At 35.0% G+C, this 20,258-nt stretch overlaps 1 protein-coding gene across 1 annotated transcript in view; it reads right to left on the bottom strand.

Moving 5' to 3' along the window:
* Positions 1 to 16,129, bottom strand: part of LOC149791315 (uncharacterized) — a 29,163-nt gene extending 13,034 nt beyond the window's left edge. The window contains exons 1-3 of the mRNA XM_089969844.1: positions 16,024 to 16,129; positions 5,153 to 5,725; positions 2,483 to 2,498 (exon numbers count right to left, since the gene is read on the bottom strand). Coding sequence (XP_089825970.1) covers positions 2,483 to 2,498; positions 5,153 to 5,725; positions 16,024 to 16,068 — 634 coding nt within the window. The 5' untranslated portion in view covers positions 16,069 to 16,129. The remainder of the gene's footprint in view (positions 1 to 2,482; positions 2,499 to 5,152; positions 5,726 to 16,023) is intronic.
* Between the last annotated feature and the right edge of the window lie 4,129 nt (positions 16,130 to 20,258).

Raw genomic sequence — 20,258 nt, 5'->3', positions numbered from 1 at the left:
GCTGCTGAAGCTGACGTAAGCAGTGTACTATATAAAGCCCAATCAGATAGGTTCAGCATTTAAAATATTTTAGACGTTGTGCGAGACAGTTCAAGCTACTGTTACATAAAACTTATTATTTTATCCATTTACGTACAATAAAGAACAGTAATGCCTCGAAAGTGTGTTAATACCGCGGACAATTTTTGCTATATTTGTGGGGAAGTGACATTTGCCAACCAGAAAAGTATCAATTCTCAAGTGAAGAAGGCATATCATCTTTACTTCGGATGCAAGGTTGGTGACCAAGACAAGCCTTGGGCTCCGCATATATGCTGTGCTACATGTACAACACAGCTTTCACAGTGGTTGAATTGCAAAAGGTCATCAATGCCGTTTGCAGTCCCAATGGTGTGGAGAGAGCCAAGCAACCACCTAAATGACTGTTACTTCTGCTTGGTTCCTCCTCTTTCCGGCGGAATAACGAAGCGAAAGAAGTCGAGAATAGTCTACCCAAACATTCCGTCTGCATTGAGACCAGTTCCACATGGTGAGGGACTTCCTATTCCAGAACCTCCAGCAGAATATTCTCTTGATTCATCTGACGAATACAAAGGTGAGTCGACCTGTTCTTCTCCTGGTCTATCAGCATGCAGTGATCCAGATTTTCACTGTGGTGCATCATCAACCCCACACAGAATAACACAGGAAGAACTAAATGACCTGATTCGTGATTTGGACTTATCAAAGAACAAGGCAGAATTGCTAGGATCAAGACTCCAACAATGGAATCTTCTAGAAGAAGATGTCACAATTACTGCATATCGAAAGCGCCACCAGCAATTGGAGCCTTTCTTCAGAAAGGAAAGTAATCTGATATTCTGTTCCGATATTGAGGGCCTCATGAATGCTTTAAAAATCACTCATGACCCACAAGAATGGAGACTATTTGTGGACTCTTCGAAACTGAGTCTCAAGGCTGTGCTTTTGCACAATGGAAACATTCTTCCATCTATTCCAGTAGCGTATGCTGTCCACATGAAAGAGACATACGATAACTTAAGGCAGCTACTGAATTCCATTGAGTATAACAAGTACAGCTGGCACCTCTGTGGTGATTTGAAGGTAGTTGCCCTTTTAATGGGACTGCAGCAAGGATATACAAAATACATGTGTTTCTTATGCGAGTGGGATAGCCGAGCAAGGGAAATGCACTACATGAGGAAGGAATGGACTCACAGGCAGAATGTAGCCATTGGAGAGAAGAATATCCAACACCCAGCTCTGGTTGAGGCTCAGAAAATCTTGCTACCACCCCTTCACATCAAACTAGGTTTGATGAAGAACTTCGTGAAAGCCATTGACCGGACTTTGCCAGCATTCCGATACCTACATGAAAAATTCCCTCGACTCAGCGAAGCAAAGATTAAAGAGGGAGTTTTTGTGGGTCCTCAGATTCGAGAGCTTTTCAAAGATGACCGGTTCAACAACTTGCTGGAAGGTGACGCGAAACAAGCATGGAATGCTTTTCGCCTAGTTTCTACAAACTTCCTCGGAAATGTTAGGGCAGAAAACTATAAGGAACTAGTAGAAGACATGTTGATGAAGTATAAGAAACTTGGCTGCAATATGTCTCTAAAGATTCACTTCCTTCATTCCCATTTGGATTTCTTTCCTAGCAACTGTGGTATTGTTAGTGATGAACACGGCGAACGTTTTCATCAAGATATCGCAACAATGGAACAAAGATACCAGGGAAAGTGGTCCACTACAATGCTGGCTGACTACTGCTGGACACTCCTCAGAGATGCTCCCGAACAGCTGTACAAGAGACAGGCGAAGAAATCTAAGATGTAGTCAATGACTTGATTTTTTATAGGTAGGCTATTACAGTTGACCTTTTACTATTGGAATGCATTTCGTTATGTAAACATTAATTTCTTGCAGATTACAAAAAAACTAGAGCCAATTTTGCAATTTGACTGTCATATTCGTGTTCAGCACATAAAAATTGATAAGAATTGACTAATTTTATTTCAGTAACATGACTTTTGTAAAAATTTGTTGTCCAGTGATATCGATCAATAGTCAAAAGATAGAAATATGACACTTGATCAGGAAGACCTCTTATAATGCTGAATGTGTTAAGCCTTGTTTTTCAGAAGTAATTGTCTAAATGCCAATGACTCACACTTACATACACATTTTCACAGCATCAAATGACATATTTATAACTTGTGCTTAATATAGGACCATGAGAAATAAATGTTTGCTGTATTATGCATAGTTGTCGAAGAGGGCTATTGTATTCATATTGTTTGCATTCGAATATTAACAAGATCTTATCTATGTACACAAGATACAACAAATTAGCAGTACAAAACCAAAAGGATAATATCTTCCATATCTATAAAAACGTCCATTAGAATGAACATGCCTGACTTTAAAATCATAACTTAGAGTGTGCAAAAATAACAATAGTATATGAAGAAAAAATACTCACAGTTTCCTTCTCTTTGCTGCAATAAAAATACAAATGGTGTATTATCTGAGTTATATCCATCATATTCTATTGACTTGTATGACACAGATAACAATTAAATCGATGCTAAAATCAGCATATTGACATCCTCTTAAATATATCCATAATTCCATGTTACTAGGGGCATATTCTGATCATGGTCATTTGATGACAATGTCTATTTTAAATTTGTAAGCAAAGCTTTAGCCAGAAAGTGCTATAAAAGAAATGCAGTTGTAAATCAAACTAGCTAAAAACCACTAGCAAATATTTTGCAAACAAAGACTTATCCCTGTGCAATTAATTTAGAAATAACAACATTGAACTTGTAGATACTCATATGAATGGTAATATGACTTTGTGAACACTATGCCAACTTTGAAACTATACTAGAAATCTTAGTTGTCAACAACATATATATTTAGATACAATACCAAATATATAATACCCTCCCTCAAATTTATTTTGACAGAAGTTTGGCTAAATGAAAACTGGCTCAGAATAACATTAAAAAGGTATTATGGAAAAAAAATACCCCCAACCCTCCAGAAACCACTTATTAAAGAAGAAAAAGTGACTATTGGTCCTTAAACAGATTGCAGGTACTTTTTTATGTGCTTTCATGCAATCTTCTGCTACCTCTGTTTAACTGACATATGTTCTATAAATATAACCAGTGCATGCACAAATGCGAGGTCAATGAATCCTGTAATATTGCGGATTGATACAATATATTTATTTACAACCGAAAGTGGAATTACCATCACATTCAGAATGAAAACTACACCTCCAAAGCAGAAGGTATTATTGATGATAATGGATTCTGCAAAGAAGACATACTTAGAAGAATAATTTTATGAACTATATAGGGAATACAATGTATTTATGGTTATCCACATTTTTGGTTTAAATTTAACTTCAAAACAACATGTTAATAATGGGATTCATATATGGTAATTACAATCAGCTATTGTAATTGTGCCTATAATACTATAATAATTTATTGTATGGGGGCAATTACTTGTGTATGTGCCAGTTTGAGACAGGTTCAGAATGCCTTTATCCAATGTATTGCCCAGAGATGAGGACCCAACTGGTACAGTAGCATTATAGCCTTAGTAAGTTTCATTGCTTAAGTTTATTATTATAACTCATTAGGTATTTTAAATTATACGTCAAATTTGAATTGCCAAGTTCATGACCAAATCCTGTTTTCAGTTCAAAGAGCCTAAGAATGTTGAATGGGGGTCAGGAAAATATCATGTAATTTAGAGAATACATTGGTACTGTAAAAATGTCACGACTGGTCTAGCATCCGTTGTAACACAGCAAAGGTTCTGCCAGCTGTTGTAGCTGAGAAGATATTAGCATGTGATGCCATGATGAGGACTATCCTGGTTTTCTGTTCCATGGCTTCATTTGTTTTGGTCAGAATGCATGCACAGGCTCCTGTTGAAATAACTACTTTGGAAAGACCAACACTCAACTGGGTAGGTTTAGTGGGTCACTTTAGGGAATGCACACTGTAACTGGTAGTGGAGACCAGGGGTCTCAGTACCAATGGAGGGACTTGTCATCCTCAAGGTTTTGAGCAACAATTTGATTTGCATTAAATTCCTAAGACATGTCTTGAATTTTTTAGGAATGAGGAAGAATAAATAAATCTGGTTGAGGTTGTACCCTATATGTGTTTTTCAAAATTGATAGAATTTTCTTGGACTGTGTTCTCGAAGATTTCAGACACAAGTCTTGAAGTAATAGGTGGCATACTTCTTTCACTGCCTTATCGCACAATACGACTTTGACATCATCTTCACCATCAAACTGAACGGAAGGTGTGACCCCTTGGTTTTGTAAAGGAAGCACTCACTTGTTTACAAGTAGACAATCATTTTGATAGAGCTGCAAAACTCAGTAAATGCACTTGTTCAGTGCCAAATAGAGTTCCACATCTTCCAGTGAACGTTTGACCCTAATACATTTATGCTTATGTTCTTTTTTTTCCCACATAAAAACCTTATTGATCAAGCCTCGAGTTTGATACTTGCCAAGTAACATGGGGTGGTTAACTGAAGTCCATATAATCTTGTCACACAACTGACACATGTTCAGTTGCAATTTTTATTAGATGTGACTGACTATATCATGAAAGTGTTACTTACAAGTTTATTGTCTCCACAAGCACATGCATAAAAGAGTGAAGCCAAGAAAATGGAGTTGTATGATATTTAGAATGACTAGACCTCCTCGAACTTTGAGAATGAATTACTGAACTTTTTATTTGCTTCACGCTGGGAATAAACATATTATTAGATATTGTGTATCATATCATTCTGAACTACATTTATACTGGCATGTGACATACATGGATTTATCATATAATGGATATAAGATATCAAGCATTATGCATTTCAATTAGGAATTGATGTATGTTACCATTTTATTTATGACATGTTCCACCAACAATATAACTGTATTTTACACTGGTTGTCATTTTGTTTCATATATATCTAGCTTGCTTATTTTTCTAAACTGCAACTCACTGTCTTCAAGTCATCTCGTCAGGTCGATTTGACTTGCATACACCTTGACTTATTGCAGGATCAAAGAGAATTGGCTTTTTGTAACCCTAAAACCTTAACCAATACATACCTCCCAAAACTTCATTTCATTTTGTAACATTACAGGATGGGTAGGTGTGCTGCAGTGGCAACTTATTTCCCTCTTGCTACTGAACTCAAGGAGACCATCGGTGGTGTTTATGGATGATCTGTCACATTTGATGTAAACATCAAATTCTGAGTTTGGACAGATGCATGCTGCAATGTCAGATAAAGTGGAGTATATGAATTTTCGGATGTTGATGCAGACATCTGACATTGGCTCTTCCTCTTCACTGGTGATTCTGATCACAGTTGCCTGTATCACATAGTCATTCAAAGCAAGCAGGAGCTGATGGCAACCATCCTCACTGACTGTAAACATGCAACAGCCACAATAAAGTTGATACTTCCTCCCTTCCTTAGCAGGCAGCCACCTGGACAAGCAAGAAGCTACAAGGCGGTGGAAAACCCCTACATGAATGAACTTTGTTTTGGAAACAAAGCAAAGTGTACTGGTTCTGGTCTTGAAATTCGACGGGTTCTTGCGGGGTCCAGGATTCTTGACACTATCTGGTGCATTCTCTTGAATCATACATGGGACCCAGTAATATTTCTCCAGATTCTAAAAAAAAATTGTATCTTGATTAGTTTTAATTTTATACTTGTATGCATGTTGGCAAGACTATAGATCAGCCATATTCCAAGTAGTAATGGATCATGCTACAGGTTCAAATATGACTGTATTGCTACAGTGGGAAATGTAACAATGTCTACTGATTGAACATAAACACTGACCCTCATCAGCATATACTGACCTGAACTCAGACATTTTGCCCAACACACCAGATATCACCTACATCTAAGCAAAACTCATGCTAATCAGTACCCCCATCACCTAACCACCACCCATTCCTACTAACCAAAATTAAAGACTTACTGACCAGAACCTGTACCTACCGACATCAATACCTTCATACAAATGCTTATATTGACTCATACAAAGGGATACATGTAAAAAAGTGTGTGAAATACAAATCGAACCCATATTATTAAACCTAATCAAATGGTAACAGTGGTCACACACCACACAAAACATACCATTCCTATTTATGTACTACTGCACGTAGAGCAATGCTGTCCAACCTTTTTGACACCAAGGGCCACTTAAAAATGTTTTTCTTGAAGCCGAGGGCCGCAGCAGAAAACAAAAGCAGCGACTCTATAGCTGCTCGAGCTCTGGCGGGCCATTTAAAATCAGCCTGTGGGCCGCGGGTTGGACAGCGTTAATGTAGAGTGTCATCAGAGAAAAAGAATAGGAATATACACAGGCACACAAACATACCATCATACTTTTATACTGTCACAAAATGATAAAGGTATGGAGGGAGATTACCGCCATAATTATGTGTGTGTATTTTCTAATCTTCCTTGATGCATTATTTTAAATGGCTGCTTGCAAGTGCTACTTTCATAACTCTATCAATGTATATTGTATTCTTTATTGATGCAAATTGTAGGTGGCAGTTTGAAAGTGCTACTTTCCTTCTGCATTATTGTCAATGGCACCTTGCAAGTGCTACATTCATAATTCTAGACATGAATTTTCTATTCCTCATTAGTGCAAGCTGTAAATGGCTACTTGCAAGTGCTTAGATATACTTTCCTTCTGCGTCACATCTTGCAGTTTGCCAGCTACTCAATTGATTCTGTAGTTTGTCGTATGGCAAACGCTATCTAGGTTATTACAAGTTTTGTATATTCTGCTTATAAGCTGTTTTCATACAGATTTGGCCTTGCAACAATTTAAATATTACATTTTATCATTATCGTCTTTGTTGTCAAACTAGTGTCACCATCTGTTGTCATAATGGCATACTAGAGATTAGCATGGCATTATGACAACAGATGGCGCTCTAAGTTTTTCCTTTACCAGAAATAATGAATGCTCCCCATGGAACTTTACAGCATTCATTTTGTGTCAATAAACATTGTAATTATCTCAGTCCCCCTTTGTAAGGTGTATGTTAGCAACAAAGTTTTAATCATTCTCTAAAACCATGTGCTTTCTCGAAGATCTAAGTGATTTTTACACTTATGAAAACAAAAATGTATACACTGTAGCAGATTGGTCCATCTTCTTCAACCCCAGTTTTGATGCAGTTAAGCATTTACTTTCACTCTTTAAGAAATCTCTCAATGCCTTGGAAACATTAGTTATTTTAGCAAAGTAAGGATCAGAAATGACAATGATCTATTCCCTTGTACTCTTCTTAACGAGGTTTCATCAGACGACTCCTGGTTGTAAGGTTACATACTGAACGTCACCCATTTTGATGCACAACATACAATTGTACATAAGCTACAGCGAAAATAATATATTTCAGAGCAACACCAATATAGCACATTTAAAATATAGTTTATAAGAAAAATTACATTAAAAAAGTTAAGCATTCCTAAAGGTTTTCTTATTCTTATCACAATCTTCATTTTGGAACATATTTCGTTGCAAAAACCAAAATAATCAAACTGTGCAAAATCATGTTCCTATTGTAATAAAAATGTTTACTTGCAATAAGTATTAGATTTAGTGTACGATTATATTCCATTACTTAATTTGCATTGGTGATGTGCAGAACCCCATCCTTTAAATCTATTTTTTTTTAAAAATACAAAACAAACAAACAGTCGTAAAACTGGTTTGCATCCTTTAAGACTTTTGTCTCTAAAAGTGGAAATAATCAGTGACAAAAGACATGTCACAGGAGATTTAACTTTGATTTATTGTAATTCTTACAATTATCAAACCGGGGCTCCGAGTGGCCGAGTGGTCTAAAGCGCAGTCCGTTACAGATCACTGCCATCTCACCTCTATCTGTGTGGGTTCGAGTCTCAGATTCAGCCAATGTGGGTATGTGAGAAAGCTTGCCAGTAGTTTCTCATGGGTCGGTGGTTCCTTCCGGGGTTTTCCCATGTTCTTCCTCCACCATTAATACTGGCCGCCTTGTATAGCCTATCGTGTGTTGGAAAATGGCGTTAAACACTACAACAGCAACAACAACAACAATTATCAAACCAATTAAAAATAATAAATTGGTTCAAGAAGTTTAAAAATATAAATATAGCACCCTTATGTTATAATTATTCAGCTGCTCTCTTTTACATTAAAGATTAAAAAGAAATTGTAAAGAATTTTTTATAACTGTAGTGACGCATGATTCTGTCTTATGAAGTGTGCTGCTCTTTGCAATATAAAAGTAATTTAGTGAATTATCTATGATCAAAGAGAGAGAGAGAGAGAGTGCACCAAAACTGTATATTTCATTAAGTTATTGTAATTGTATACATGCATCCTGGGTCGATTAGCGTCTTTTGGAACAGTCTTAGGGTCTTTCCTTCAGCATGTATCAACAAGACAAAAAACTCTACTGATCTTACTTGATAGTTATACAGGTAGAATTTTACTGATCACTGTCTTTTTATTTGGTTTGATTTAATTTAATTGCCCACATATATCCTGGGTAGGTGAGAGTGTTTTCGGACAGTCTTGTGCAAGCTCCATGACTTTCTGGGTGACAGGCAGAAATTTTAAACTGTTGGATGTCTAATTCATGCAAAAGTTGTTGGAAATAATCCAACATAAAATTGCTGGACAGATTTGGGTAGGCAAACAAGTTAAAAAACATTACCTAAACTTTTAGAACAGTTGCTGCTTTAATATTCTTCAAAGGAATAGCATATGGAAATTTTGAGGATGCACACATGATGGTCAACAAGTATTGGTTGCTTGACTTGGTATTAGGTAAAGAACTGACAGTCTACAATTTTTCTGTTAAATGACTTGTCAAATGGCTAAATACAGGAATAGGTTGCAGATGTGCCTTAGATATCTTCTGATTGGGATTTCCTACCATTTGACAAGTGTGACAAGATCTATGATACTTATAAACATCACTTTTAATTTTCAGCAATAAAAATGATTCAGGATCTTTAAGTCTTACTGACACCAACATGACTAGCTTAAGGAGTTTTATGGGCTAGGCTATGAATTTCCTGTCAATATGACTTAGGAACAACAATTTGCTTGCTCACTAACCACTCATCACCAGCAGGTACATCAGGTGGTCTCCATTTTCTCATAATGACCCCATTTTTCACACAGTAACAAACTGGTACTTGTGTTGCTTCAATTTCTAAAACCCATTCTTGTGTCTTATCTGAGGAATAGTACTTAGGGGCCTATAACTAAATGACTTGCATGCTTATAAAGTAGGTGTTACTTTCTGCTCAGTTATCTTTTACACCTGGCTAGTGGTTTTTATTATTCTGTGAAGAAACTAACTTACTTATGAATCTCTCTCTCTCTCTCTCTGCTGAGTGATTAAGTCATTTAAATTATGAAATTTACCAAATCTATTGTTCCACATATATTAGGGATAGCAGGCCAAATTTAAAATTTCATCTCGGGTTCATAAATATAATAGTTTTGTGAAAGTCAAAGCATCAGAAATAACAAGCTAGCAAATAAAATATAATCCTTTTCATGGGTTTTTGCTCATAGCAAGTGCAAACAACTTTGTTTTACTGCCTGCGAAAACCCCCACAAATTATCCAAAAAGTAAGCATTTTTGTATAGTGTATATATTAAATACAGATTCAGTAATGGAATGTTTTTTGGGGAACAATTCTTGAAAATATCAGTAGGGAATATAACCAGACTGTTCCTGAGGCATAAGTTCCAAATGTATGTGGTATACAAAAGGAAATGTGTCTCGACCAATCCAGAATTTACAGTTTTAATTCATCAGAATTTGCAATTTTATGAGTGTATGTCCAATCCAAAAGCCAAATTGCATGAAAAGCTTGCCTTTATTCATGTTTTATTCATGTGAAAATGGAAAACAAAAGGGATTGGCAAATAAATCTATAAGAACAATGTAACAAGACAATCCAGGTATTTGTTCCTTATAATTGCCTACCTGTATGACAATTTTTGTTTGAGATTAATTCAACTAACAATTTTTTATCTTTTATGAATGCCGGTTTACATTATTTCTTCCTCTCTAATATTTGCTATGAAAAGTTAAACACAGGACTGTATATATATTTTTTTTTTTTGATTGTTGTATTGTGCAGTTATTATTTTTGTGTCATGACAATATGAACTATATTTTAAACAGGATAAAATAATAATAAAATCACAAACAAATGAAGATGTTTATGGGGGGATGGATGTTGTTGTTGTTCTAGGGTTTAACGCCATTTTTCAGCACGATAGGCTATACATGGTGGCCAGTATAACTGGTGGAGGAAGAACTATGGAAACCCCAGGGAAGAACCACCAACCCACGAGAAGCTACTGGCAGGCTTTCCCACGTACTCATGCTAGCCGAGTCTGAAACTAGAACCCACTCAGACAGAGGTGAGATGGCAGTGATCCAGAAAGGTGAGAGCTTTAGACTACTCGGCCACTCAGGGACCCTAGGGAATGGATGAGTAGCTTTAAAAACATTAAAAGTGTTTCAAAAAATTATGTGGTGGGGGTCTTACTCTTCTAACAGAAAACAATCACATCTGTAGAACATACATCGTTATCAAAATTCATTTCATTTGACCAATCAAAAATGGTTTCACATTTTTATATGGTGGCTGGAGACCCAAAATGTTGACAATGTAAAGATCATAAAGTAGAGAAATATGTGGGATTATGCTTGGCGGCAAAAAAAATCAAGGACTAACACACACAAAAATTAACTGATTTTTTCTAAATGTTATATATGTCAAGCATGTCACAAATGGCAAGTATTATCGTGCTCAAATTTACGGTGTTTTAAATTTGTAGACCCATTAAATTCATGTTGGTAATGATTAACCCTTGTGATTTATTTTTCATTTTACTTCTACCACAACCTACCTAACTACCTATCGTTCGTTTGTTCTTGAAAAGAGTGTCGATCTTTTGTATTAAAAAGTCTGTCTAATGTGGATCAAACAATAAAACTAGAATGTATCCAATTCAACACATAAATTAGTGACGCAGTACACAATGTGTGGGGGCCCCGAGTGGCCGAGTGGTCTAAAGCGCTCTTCGTTACGGATCACTGCCATCTCACCTCTGTCTGCGGCGGTTCGAGTCTAAGATTCAGCCAATGTGGGCATGTGAGAAAGCTTGCCAGTAGCTTCTCGTGGGTCGGTGGTTCTTTCCGGGGTTTTCCGGGTTCTTCCTCCACCATTAATACTGGCCGCCATGTATAGCCTATCATGCTGAAAAATGGCGTTAAACCCCACAACAACAACAACAACACAATGTGTGAAGTGGTACACATGTTAAGCAAACGGAAACCATGTGGAATAATGTTTTCGATGATCTACTCAATATACTGTAATATATCCTGACATTATGGTTGCTCTATGAGGAAAAAATAAAGTACACCGTTACAAAGAGATATTTATTCACAGTTAATCTCAGCACAATAAAAAATTATGAGTGTTCAACACTATAACCTACCAACATCCCACCCACCCCCCTTTTGCCTTTACGTTGATCCCTTTATTGGTTTTGGCTTATTTTATAGGTCCCTCTATAACACGCGCCTCACTTATAGTGCAGTCGATGTTTTTGGACCCCAATGTGCACGAGTTATCGAGGGAGAGGTGTATATGAAAACAAGATCTAACTGGTTCGAGGTAGCCATACCACCATTATTGTATGTTTCGGTAATATAAATGACACTGTTGTATATAGACACAACAAACTGATAATAGCACCATTTCAAAATGGTTTCCCAATAGTTTGGGCTAAAAAAAGCTCTTCGTCAGGGGAAAAAAATAACTTAGAGCTATACACATTAAACTTAATACGACATCTACGTAACATTCTGTATTTCGACACACTCGAACCATAAAGTATAATTTACAATAGCAAGAGATATAATGCAGAGTTATGAACCAAAACAAAATAGATGAGCGGGTTATTGTGTCTTGCACATAGTAGACCAGTATAGTTTAACCTAATTCGAAGATGTGAACAAAGGTTCTTGATGGAACACAATGAAGAAAGAGATCATCGCCATCTACCAGATTTGGTAAAGAAACAATATTCCAGTAAAAAACTGCAAGGTGGTTCTGGAGGACAGTTGTTGGGATAGTTGTGTGTTGGGCTAATGGACAAGGACTATAATAATAATAATAATAATAATAACAATAGTAATAATAATAATAATGTGCTGTAATGGGGTGCAATGCTAGCATTAAGGTGACATGTTTGTTGCTTTTCTTTGTTTTAGCTTTATACTTAAGGAGGGTTCCGCTGTCAAGGAGTCTAGTTTTGGTAATATCTTCCTCACTGTAGCTTATTCGGTATTTTCTCTCTAATGTTCCCCTTGAGCTCTCCATTTCTGTTCAAAGGTAGCACTATTAGATGATATGCGTTTAGTTAAAACACACATACCACAAGGCAGCTTTATTACTTCATGGTGGGGATGGCAGCTGGTTGGGAGTAGAATGAGTATAGGTTGGTTTCTGTGTGTGTGTGTGTGTGTGTGTATATATATATATATATATATATATATATATTCTATTTTGAGTCAGACTATATTATGGGCTGATTCAGACTATATGAAGCAATATAAAACACAATGTAAAACAAGTACCTGATTAATTTTAGTTGTTCATATGCTATGACTGCTGTTGCAAACATGGTAAGTTAATGTAAAAAGCTGATTTTCAACTCTTAAATTTAAATTTTTGTACCTGTCTAGCCGATACCAGAGCAAAACAGATATGAGGAATCCCATTTATACCTCTTTAATCCCTATTCACAAATCTTTTCACTCTGATAATAATGAAAATAATTTAAATTATTATATCTGTAGTTTTCAAAAACTTTTCATAAATGGGCCAAAATGGTCAACGTTTAACAAACCAAACTTTATATAAACTGATCCATGATTCTAGAGATATATAATGTAACTTGTGTTTACTTCATATTGATTTTACCAATTAATATTGTACATTTAGTGATCAAAAACATAATACTGTAACGTACTTTAATTTGTAACCTGCATTTAAAATCTCGATCTTTTATGATGAAAGTCAAGTTTGCATAATCAAAGACTTCAAAAAACTTCAAGCTGCATATGTTTTACATCACTGTCTAAATTAATCTGTGTTGTACACTACTAAAATATTACATATATTTCAACAAAATTCTTTTGAATTCTCCAAAGTCCCCAATCTTCCTCAAATATATAAAGATTCACTTTCAACAGGCATATGTGATCTAATATGTGATGATTTTGTACTTTTGCTAAGAACTTTAAAATTAAGAATCCGTCAGTGCATTCATGTCTTACAGATAGCAAAGATGACCATTTACTCCAACTACATTGTCCACTCTGTTGACTGAAGTTTAGCAAAACTGCATCATTTTCTCTCATGCCATGACTGTATAGTCAAAATATAGTTATTTTAATAATTGATCTTGTCCAAGAATCTACTCATATTATGTGATAAATGTCCATGCCTAAACTAATTATTTGTTTTACACAATAATGTTATAGTATCAGTGTATTTGGTACTATATATTAATTGATGTAATATTTAGGCATATACATTCTTTTACCATGTTACTAACCTTCATTGTGAAGAAATGTATAATTGTCAGTTAAATACACAATTTCAGTGTGTTAACATTTACGATTATAATATGCCTAGCAATCTGTTGTACTTCGTTCCTAACATGGTCTGAGATTAACAATTATTTAGCATGTTGTATTCTCACAACAAAAAAAAAAGCTTTACCTAACTTCTGCTCTTAAACGTAGTCAGAACTGAGTCATGTAAACTGATTAAAAATGAGGAGAAAACCACCTAGTTGTGGTAGTTAAAATGCTGGGGACACTTACACCACTGACCTTTTTTTACGAGGGAGACCTAGAATTGAATTACTTCAGTTCAAAACTAAAATTTGCTTGGGATATCCAAACTTTGCAGATGGAATACCAGGAACCAATAGCACCCTAATTGATGACATTTACCGCTGAAAATCAAACGCATTAAATGTTTCATCAAAATATTAGTGCTCAATAACTTTTTCTGAAATTCAATACCAGTAGTCCTTATTAAACCTATCCTGCAGAAAGGAGAAAAGACAATCAGGCACCTTAGCATATCCAAAAAATAACACATAATGCTTTAGTGAAACCTTTTTGAGTTCTCATCTGTACAAAGTTGCAAGCAATGGTTTCCTAAAATGGAAGAAACATAGTAAAGTTATGCTGTGCAACCCAATATCAGAAGACTGGCAGATAGGGCCACAACCCATGTAAAGAATTTGGTGGAGTGCTGAAAATAAATTTTTAAAAAAAGAAATAACTTGGACTGCCCCTAGGTAGTGCCAAGTTGTGATACAACAGTCATGCAAGTTTGTCAATATAAACACCAAACTGCAAGATAATACACTGAATTGTTGCTGAATTATGTTTGTTACAAGGATATGGCAAAATATCTATATGTACTAAAGATCAAGCACTTGCAATAAACTGCATCAAAACTGCACCAGAAAGGTGGTGGTGTTGTGGGTTTAATGCAATTGTTCAGTACAATAAAGGATTTAGATTGCAACAGGTATAACTGGTGGAGGATGAAGACAGGAAAACCCTGGTAAGAATGACTGACTTAACAGGAAGCTAATTACAAACTTTCTCACATAACCACATTGGCCAAAGCCCTAGACTATAACAGAGATGAGACTATAACCCACGTGGACAGAGATGAGATAGCAATGATCGATAAAAGTGATAGTTTATGTCCACTGAAAGAATGAATTATTGTGACACATAACTATGCATTGTAGGCAATGGACCTCCCAAACAGCATCCAAGTGTGTGAAAGGATTTACGAACCATTACTGCAGCTTTAATTAAGGGTGTGTGATAATATCGAATATGTTTATTGTGGCACAAATAATACAATAATCTTGGGATAAATTTATTGTATCATTATAGTACAAGTAAAAAAATTGTGATAAGATGATGCAATAGAACTCTATTGTTTTTAATATTAGCCATATTTCACCACTTAAAACAGTTTATGATTGACAATGACCTATTTAGTTCCATTCCTGTACCTTAGGTAATCTGCTTCAGTAACAAATATATTTCCCTTGGGAAGTTGCAGCATGGGCAATCGGAAGTTACATTTATGTGGATTTTCATTGATTTGAACCTTCAACTTATAATCTCTGTCAACAAATGAACACCTTGCTTACAATAACTACTGACTGACATTGACTTTGAGCATGGTTATCAACAGGTGTTTCAAACATGGTTGAGTACAACCTGGTGAAAAAGTTGAAAGCTCAATGAGCCATACAGACTCATTCTGCTTTGAGAAAGCGTAAAATGTCCAGGAAGATTGAGATGCAATTGCCGATTATGTGAGGCTCATGTTTAAGTTTCCTAATGGAACTACAAATCTAACCAACCATATACAACCATTCTGGGAAAACTGATCATTATGTTTCTGACAAATGAAACATATTGCATTTTATTCATTTTCTCTATTTCAAATGACTAAAGTCATTAATACTGTCCAAAACTTTGAAAGTAAATGACAACTACATTTGCAATTTACAATCAATTACCTTGTTTCAGCTGTTAATTTGTTTGCCTTTTGCATTCAATCTTATTGCAATAATTAAAATCAATTAGTATTCCTTTCTTAATCAATATTTCACCATAATTATGCAATATTTCATGTGATCTTGTAATATGCTGTTTAATTCAATACCCACCATTAGTATTGATATCCAAATTATATATGTACCTCAGTAAGGTAAGTTAACTTTCAACAGCAGCAAAGACAGATCAAAGATTAAGGTAGAAAAACTTCATTTGAAAAATAATGAAAATTAAAGAGTACCTTTTCTGTCTCCACTGGCCGAACAATGATATCCATCTCTTCCATTACATCCAACAAATAATCTTGATTCTGATGAAATCTCTCATCTTCCTTCTCTGACCATAGATCTCCTTTAGATTTAAAAACAAGTAAAATGGTGACAAGGACTACTAAAGCAAATGTTATAATAGAAAGCACACTGACAGTGATTCAATAATAGAACAAGATTAGTGTGGTAATCAGGTTATGAATGATAACATGCATCTCAATATTATGTTTAAATTGACTACCTTTATTGTTGTAATATTGAGAGCTGAGGCCCAAATGCTGAATCGTTATATGGCATTATATGTAATGCAGGGATAAAAGGTGGTTGGTAATAATGGCTATCAAGTCTTGTAATAAATATCTGGTGACCTTTGCTTTTCTGAACATGTTGGCATTATTCTTGCATTTTTCAAGATTTTTTGAGGAATATTTACTGTCAACTGAAAAATCTATTAGTTCAATTCACGTCAAAATTTTGAGAACCAAACTTTCTCCCAGTGTGAATAAAAACCCACCAGCTAACAAATGTCAAACTTGGGAATACATATCATGTCCAACTCTGAAATTTTATTGTTAGGATGAACTTGGAGCAGTATTAAAGAGAAATCAGCAACTTTGATAACCAAGCCACAAAAAGCATGACATTTTATCTTTCTTGCAGACTCTTTGGACTTGTTTTATAATTGCCACATTCTAATATTGAGAGGGAGAAAACATTCTCCATTGATTCTCAAAAATAAAATCATTCAAGGGGAACTTTGGACCAGGCAACTATTCAGAGCCTGTTAAATGTGAAACTTAATAATCCCAATAAATGCCACCATTGACCACCAGTCAGAGATCTTTTGAATGAACTAAAAATGCTAAAGGATTTTATTTATCAAAGTCTTGACAGTGAACTCAGTTGGTGTTGTGAACAATTGCAATAAGTCTTATATCACTGCAATTGCTCACAACCCCAACTGGAGTTCCAAAACCAGGAAAGAAAAGGAATCGCCACCTTAGAACATTGAAACCAAGAGGTTTGAACCAAGAAGACTAGAAAAAGACAGCCATGTGCAAATAAAATTATCTTTTGCAGCCGACACATTTTCTTTTAAATAATTCCCTAAATTTGCCTAATAGCCTTTAATTACTACAATACCAATGAAATATCCAGATATAATTTGTGCTTATATAAATTTACATAAAATAACAGATGTCGTTATGGCTCATTGATTTCTAGGTCATTACAAATATTTTCCAGCATCCGCAACAAGTTGAAAAAAACTAGTTGAAACATAATACATTTAAAGGTTTAATTCCTGTAGAAACAGCCATGTAAAGTTTTGCAAACACAACAGTTCTGTGTTTTGTTTGTTTGTCTTGTCTTGTCTGTTTTGTATTTGCCTTTGAGAAAGACTCATTAAGAGTCGAAAGCGCTTGGGCTAGTTACATACTAGTTTTGCACTTTTTGTTGTCAGCTTATATCAGAACATATTTTAATAACAAATTGTATACAAAATAATTTTCAATAAAACTACTTTACAAGATGTTTTTTTCTTAGAACATAATACAAATGAGACTGAGGATGGACAACTTTTGAATATGACTGAGGAAACCTTAAAAATGGGGATTTTAATTATGCATGTGATCACTTTTTCATTGAACATGTGATGAGTCACTGACTTAGTCAATAGCCAGTAAATCAAACTATTTTCTTATCCTAACGCCATTTTGCCAACATCATGTTACTTGGTCTGTTTATGTTAATTAGTGATATGTTTCAACATTTAACCCATATAAATTTGATACTGATTTCCTGCCAATTATTTCTTGACTAGGACAGACTCATAATTATAAGCCTGTCAATATATTTATTTAATAGTATGCATGCATTTATGTACTCACATATACTAGTATTTATTTTTATATGCACATTTGCATGTACACTGTATGTATATTTTTATGTGTGTCTTTCTCTCCCTTTGTGTTGATCTGTTTATTATGATCTACACAATGCATGCTGAACTATATCAGACAGTCATTATAGCCACTTTATACTATACAATTCTTTGTAATGCAAATATTGTCTGAAATTAATAATTTTAATATAAACAAAGCTAGATTTTAAACGTTTTCTGATTATTATGTTGACTGCACTAATTTAGAATGATATAAAAACCCTTTACCTATTAGAGAATGAATGAGCCGACCAGTTTTCTTGAATTCGTCAAAGTTATCAGCTGTTTTAGGGGAACACTGTTTAACCCCTTGACCAGTTTGGATAGCTGACAATTCTGATGAGTGGAGGATTTGAAGTCCATCAATAAGCCAAACAGGGTCAAGAATAACTTTTTGCTTCAATTTCTCTGTCCTTCAAAATCAAAGAATCATCATAACAGACAGGGAAGAAAATAAATAAAAGCAGAGAAAGACCCAGACAGACAGAGAGCAAGTGAAAGATGGAGGAAAGGACAGGGAGGCAAACAGATAGACAAATATAGATTGAGAGAGACGAGCATAACAGGGTCATTTTATGAGTGTTTGAAACAAAAAGTCAAACAGAAGAAAACTATAAATGTAAAGACTGACTTAAGTTGCATATTCTAATTATTAAGCCCAGATTTTGTTCAAAAGATAGAAACAATCCACACCACACATTATTCAACATGCATTAACTGAACTTCTTGGACATTATTTCATGGAAATTTAGTAATTGCTTGTGTTTGGTTTAATGGATTCAATATCATTTGTCAGCACATGAAATATATGACAGCCATTATGTGTTGTCAATGAAGAACCTGGAAAGATACCAGGAAAAGCCACTGAGCCACGGGAAGGTAATGATAAGTTTTCTCATATGCTGTTGAGCTGAGACCAGAACCCATGAAGCAAGGTAAGATATGTGAGTGATCTGTAAAGTCAAGCATCTTAGACAACTCAGCCACCTGGAGCCCCATCATCCTAAGGATCAATATTTCAGTACAAGATAGGCTGTATATATCAGCCAGTATAACTGGTGGAGGATGAAGCTTGAAATAAACACCGGAACGAGCCAGTGACCCATGGGAAGCTAAAGGCAGGTTTCTTAAGTACTCACACTGGCAAAGCCTGAGATTCAAACGCAGCAGACAGAGCCGAGATAGCAGTGATCCGCGACGGAGTGCACTTTAGACCACTTGGCCACTCGGGACCCCAGCTTTATAGAATTGGTTGTCTCAAGCATTGATAGAGACTATTCCTAACATATTCAGTGGTAGAAAATATTTCAATATGCCATATCAAAATTATTGACGTGCCTCAGAGAAAATCCGAAATAGCATGTTCAAGAGAATATTAAAAGTCGAGTCCTTTACCTGAAGTAGAGAATATTTCCCAGATTATGCTCGAATCTGAGAAAGACTTCCAACTCCTCTTCATTGATTGGAACATCACCAGACTTATTCAAATTTTCAACTTCCGATAAAAGAATTATCTGTGAATGAAATTGTTAAATGGTACTTAAGATTTTGCCTATTATTATTACGTAACGAGAAACCCATTTTAACTAACTTTGGAATTCCAACTCTCTTGTGGCTATTATTGTGAATTTGGTTATTTTCATAAAAATATAGTTTATGACTTTGAAAAAAAATGCATTTTTATCAGCAGTTATATTCATATACTGGGAAAGCGGTCTAATTGTTTGCATAGGAAAATCATTGCTTTTGGGGTCTTTATTTTCCCCATTTATAGTAATCATGAAATTATTGAAAACCCACAAAAGATAATGAATTCAAAAAGTATAATCATCATAAGAAATGCAACATGCAGCAAGTCATCCTTAATTAGGAAACTGTTAACATTAAAATTATATTACCAGACACAGGCTCTATTCTTGTGAAGTTTTATCATATTTCTGAGTAAAATCAAAGCACAGTGTATAATGCTAAAAAACTTTAAAAAAAGATATAGAAAGGGTAATTAAATGCAATAAACATAAATCATTTCCATATTTTACATAACCTTAAATGAGAATGGAGGGTAAACTATAAGCACAAAACAGATTTACCTACAAATATATTATTATCAAGTTATTCCTGTTATAAAAATACTGTTGGACATCTGTCTATACGTTTGACTGAAGATTCCTAAGATCATCTCATTTGTATACTTCACTTAATTAGGACACTAAAAGCAATAAAAATAACTTCTCATCCTGCAAACAATTTATTAATTCATGCTTA

This window comes from Sinohyriopsis cumingii, chromosome 9 (assembly GCF_028554795.1).
Source record: "Sinohyriopsis cumingii isolate HCF-2022 chromosome 9, ASM2855479v2, whole genome shotgun sequence".
Lineage (NCBI taxonomy): Eukaryota > Metazoa > Mollusca > Bivalvia > Unionida > Unionidae > Sinohyriopsis > Sinohyriopsis cumingii.
This window is presented reverse-complemented; position numbering and strand designations above follow the sequence as displayed.